The sequence below is a fragment of the Ranitomeya imitator genome, chromosome 3 (assembly GCF_032444005.1).
Source record: "Ranitomeya imitator isolate aRanImi1 chromosome 3, aRanImi1.pri, whole genome shotgun sequence".
Taxonomy (NCBI): Eukaryota; Metazoa; Chordata; class Amphibia; order Anura; family Dendrobatidae; genus Ranitomeya; species Ranitomeya imitator.
Genome location: NC_091284.1, coordinates 243,879,700 through 243,883,868, shown reverse-complemented (window position 1 = coordinate 243,883,868; position 4,169 = coordinate 243,879,700). Strand labels below are relative to the sequence as shown.

At 39.1% G+C, this 4,169-nt stretch overlaps 1 protein-coding gene across 1 annotated transcript; it reads right to left on the bottom strand.

Moving 5' to 3' along the window:
* Positions 1 to 498: 498 nt before the first annotated feature.
* Positions 499 to 1,455, bottom strand: LOC138671603 (olfactory receptor class A-like protein 1). Its single transcript, XM_069759778.1, has one exon. The coding sequence runs from the start codon at positions 1,453 to 1,455 to the stop codon at positions 499 to 501; it is 957 nt and encodes a 318-aa protein (XP_069615879.1).
* Positions 1,456 to 4,169: the final 2,714 nt, after the last annotated feature.

Below are 4,169 nucleotides of genomic sequence, written 5' to 3'. Positions count from 1 at the left end.
GCCTACTTTAGCATTGCTTGTCAGGTGGCCACTAGGGTCCACATATGGCAGATTTCACAAAATTACCTTGCGCAGGTGTGTACTACGGAGGACAGAGAATGAACTTCAATCCAATATTGCGGCCAGCATGCAGCCAGCGGGTAAGGAAAGGGTGAATCAAACACCTGAAAACTCCTCCCATGTGACCGAAAACCGGTCCCGCCAAATTCAGGTGACAGGTTCCCTTTAAATGTATTTTCGTCCCTAAAGATATGAACATTATAGGAAGAATTACAATAAACATTTTATAGAAATCTTATACGAATTCACAGAGTGATAGCACAATCATTTAACATCTAATAACTCTTGAAAGGATGAAACTCAAATTATTTAGAAAAACAAAAAGAAATTTACATTAAATGATGCCCTAAGACTTCAAATGTTTTCACTAGATCTATCCCTTGCACTAATACTATGAAGGGTGATTGAATCTTTTAAAATAGATGTGTCATTTGATTTCTAGAATCTCTTCCTAGCTACACCATTAGATATAGTTTTCACTGCATGAATATCTCTTTTCTTCCTGGAGCACTGGAGACCCACTTGAATTTTCTTGTTGGTTGAGATGATTACAATGGGACTAATAGCAGAATAACAGGAATCAAAAAATATTCGCGCATCAGTAAACCGGGGCGAAAGAGTAACCGTGCAGAGAGTCAGAATCCAGAACAGATTATCTAATCCAAAACTAACAATATACATCATGACCAAAGTAAAGACGGCTTTGGCTGCTCGGATTTCCGCATGCTTAGTGTTTAGAGTGGGAATATATTTCACTTGTTTTCCGTGCCGATAGAAGACATAGAGAAGATAACCACTGGAGAACATCATCAGAATCAAGAAGAACAAGTCACGAACTACGTAGATAATCCCATTCCCTATGTAAAGAAAATAATTTGGGAACATCACAAAGCAGAAGTTGTAACTCATAATGTATTTGGAAGTATTGTTCTTCATAGAAGCTGTGGAGTATGCCAGCCGGGTACTACTTATGATTAGATTGAAAGTCCAGAGAAACAACATTATTGTAAAAAGATGATTTGGCAGCTTCCTCTTTACTCCCAACCATCGCCGGTGAGAGGGAGCAATGGAAATGCACTGAAAACATCCCAACAAAGAAGTAATGCTGACAGACATGGCTCTTCCAACACAATAAAAATAAAGGCTTATTTGACAAGATAAGTCACCAAACGCTATATATGTTCCAGTTGCTTGCAGAGTAATTGGAAGGCCCCATGTCAGAATGACCAGCAGATTAGACAATGCCAGTTTGCCGAGGATAATTTCTCCAGTGGTTACTTTACCTTGACTATGGAAAGTATGGAAGAAAGCATATAAAATAATGAGATTACCAGGAATTCCTATCAAGTCCAGTGAAAAATAACTAATGATGTCAAGGATGAGCCATGTCCCCATTGTAAGCTTTGGTGATAGACGTCTATATTTGGAGGGAAATCTGCAACACAGACGAAAGATTATTCAATATGGCATTTTTCAATTAATACATCTCAAATGAATTCTCAGCATCTGTTTAAGAGCGTAGGTAGTGTTCACTACGCACTGTGAAGAGTTGTGATCCATTCACTGTTTATATCCAGCCACCGCCAGAGTTAGTATCAGCTGATTGATTACCTAGTCTGCAACCCATAATATAGCCTGGCCTGTAGTTATATTGTTCTCGAAACAATTTTTTGTCTTAATTAACTGTGGGTATTTTTAGCTAAAATAATTTTTGTAATTAAGTTTTATTAATATTTTTGCACAGTTTGCCATCTACTGGTTCTGTTTCTGGTCAATGGGGATATCATCACTTCAAAACAGAGCTCTAAAAGTCCTCTTTTAAAGGAATCGATGGTTCTTAATGTATAACAACACTCCTTTCACTCTCTGTGATTACTAGAGATAGCCAAGTAAAGTGCTCTGATTACAATGAATGCAGAATTGGCGTGCATGAGGTACAAATGAGTCATTCAATAGGGACACTGCAGAGCCCCAATTTCAAGATCGGTTGGAATAAAAGTCATCAGCAATAATTGATAATTTGATAATTTGCAGCAAATTTACAACCTTTTCAAATATGCGTTTTTTTAGGCAGTAATGCTAGATGTATTCAATGTATAATACTGTGCAAAAGTTTGAGGCATATGGGGAGAAAACGTGTAAAGTAAAAATATTTTAGAATTTAGAAAATAGAAGTGGTAATAGTTTATTTTCATCAATTAACAAAATGCAAATGTGAATTTGCCTTGAAAAGAGCATCAATTCTTTAAAGAACTCTCCCACAAAGTTATATATTAAGATGTATGAATAATGAATTATATCAAACAGATTATAGTAACCATCATTTTCATATACAGGTTAAAAAACAGTCATCTGAGTGACCAAGGTATTGAGTGCCATACCTTTGTCCCCCCTGTGAAGAAGATGTTTACTGGGTCACAGAGAAAGGGAAGGATGGTGGTCCTCAGAGAAGCTGTTATGCCAGAAGGAGGATCCCTAGGGCCAGCTATGACAGTTGAGCTAGGGACAAGATCGGCAGAAAGGAGACAAAGACTGACAGGCCAGGAAAAAAAGGGAAAATCACAAAAATGTGACTCTGTCTTATTCTGTATGCTCCAGTTGTGTGGAACCAAATTGCACAATAAAGCTTTTCTCACCCAGCGTCTTACATATGGTTTTGTAGCCCATTCCAGCTTTGTGCAGATCTATGATCTTGTCCCTGACATTCTTAGAGAGCTATTTGGTCTGCCCGTGTTGTAGAGGTTAGTGCTGTGGTGATATGAAACTATCTGCAGACCTAACGCACATCAAAAAAATATATAATTTTTCCGTTACAAAACATTATACAGCCCGCCATATCCCACTTTGTCATTTTGTTGGGTTGAAATTAAGCTTCTGCAGATCTCACGCACATAACCAAATTTTTCTTCTGTTGCTAAATGTTATACAGTAGGGGACATCTCACTTTCAAATTGTTTGTAGAATCTAGTATGTTAAAGAGGCCTGATCCAGAGGCCGCCGAAAAACTCTTCTGTTACTAACGTCATACAGTAAGGGACATCTCACTTTCAAATTGTTTGTAGCATCTAGTGTGTTATAGAGGCCTGATCCAGAGGCCCCCAAAAATTCTTCTGCTACTAACATCATACATTAGGGGACAAATGACTTTCAAATTGCTTGTAGCATATAGTGTGTTATAAAGGCCTGATTCAGAGGCCACCAAAAATTCTTCTGCTTCTAACATCATACAGTAGGGGACATCTCACTTTCAAATTGATTGTAGCATCTAGTATGTTATAGACGCCTGATCCAGGGGCTACCAAAAAGTTCTTCTGTTACTAACATCATTCAGTAAGGGACATCTTACTTTCAAATTGTTTGCAGCACACTCAACCAATTCTTTCTACTGTGACTAACGCGATTCAGCACACCACATTACACCTTGTAATTTACTGCCGTGGAAATTCATCTGTTTCCAGCTCTGTTGCAGAGTTAAAAATCTAATTTTTTGTTGCTAATTCTGTGCAATATGACTGGGAAAAAGCGAGGCCATGGTGGAGGGGGGATTATGCTTGGTGCTCAAGGTGTGCATGGGGCAGGTGGTCCTACTGTATATAAAGACAACTGACAACTTCTGTTACTGGATGGGCTACTCCACTACCTTTCTTTGGTTGACACAAAGCGGTAACCCCCACTTTCCACACTTATAGAAACATACAGGCCATTAACACCCAGAAACTTATGAAGAATTTGCAGTCCTCATTAGCCCCAATCTCCTCCATCTCATGTCCTGATTCTGCTCTGAAGCATTACAATGAAACCCTGCAAAGTGCCCTGGATGAAGCTGCTCCTCCTATACATAAAACAACTCAGCACAGACGGCGACAACCGTGGCACACGCTGCAAACAGGTTTCCTGCAGCGGTGCTCCAGGTGCACTGAACGTCTGTGGAGAAAATCTAATCTACCTGAAGATTTCATCCATTTTAAGTTCATGCTAAAAACATACAACTCTACCCTTCACCTCTCCAAACAAACCTATTTCAACACCCTCATCACCTCACTGTCCAATAACCCTAAACATCTCTTTGACACTTTCCAGTCCCTACTCCACCCAAGAGTGCAGGCCCC

Coding starts and splice junctions, on each gene's coding strand:
- LOC138671603 (XM_069759778.1), bottom strand. CDS start 1,455: ATGGGGACATGGCTCATCCTTGACATCATTAGTTATTTTTCACTGGAC.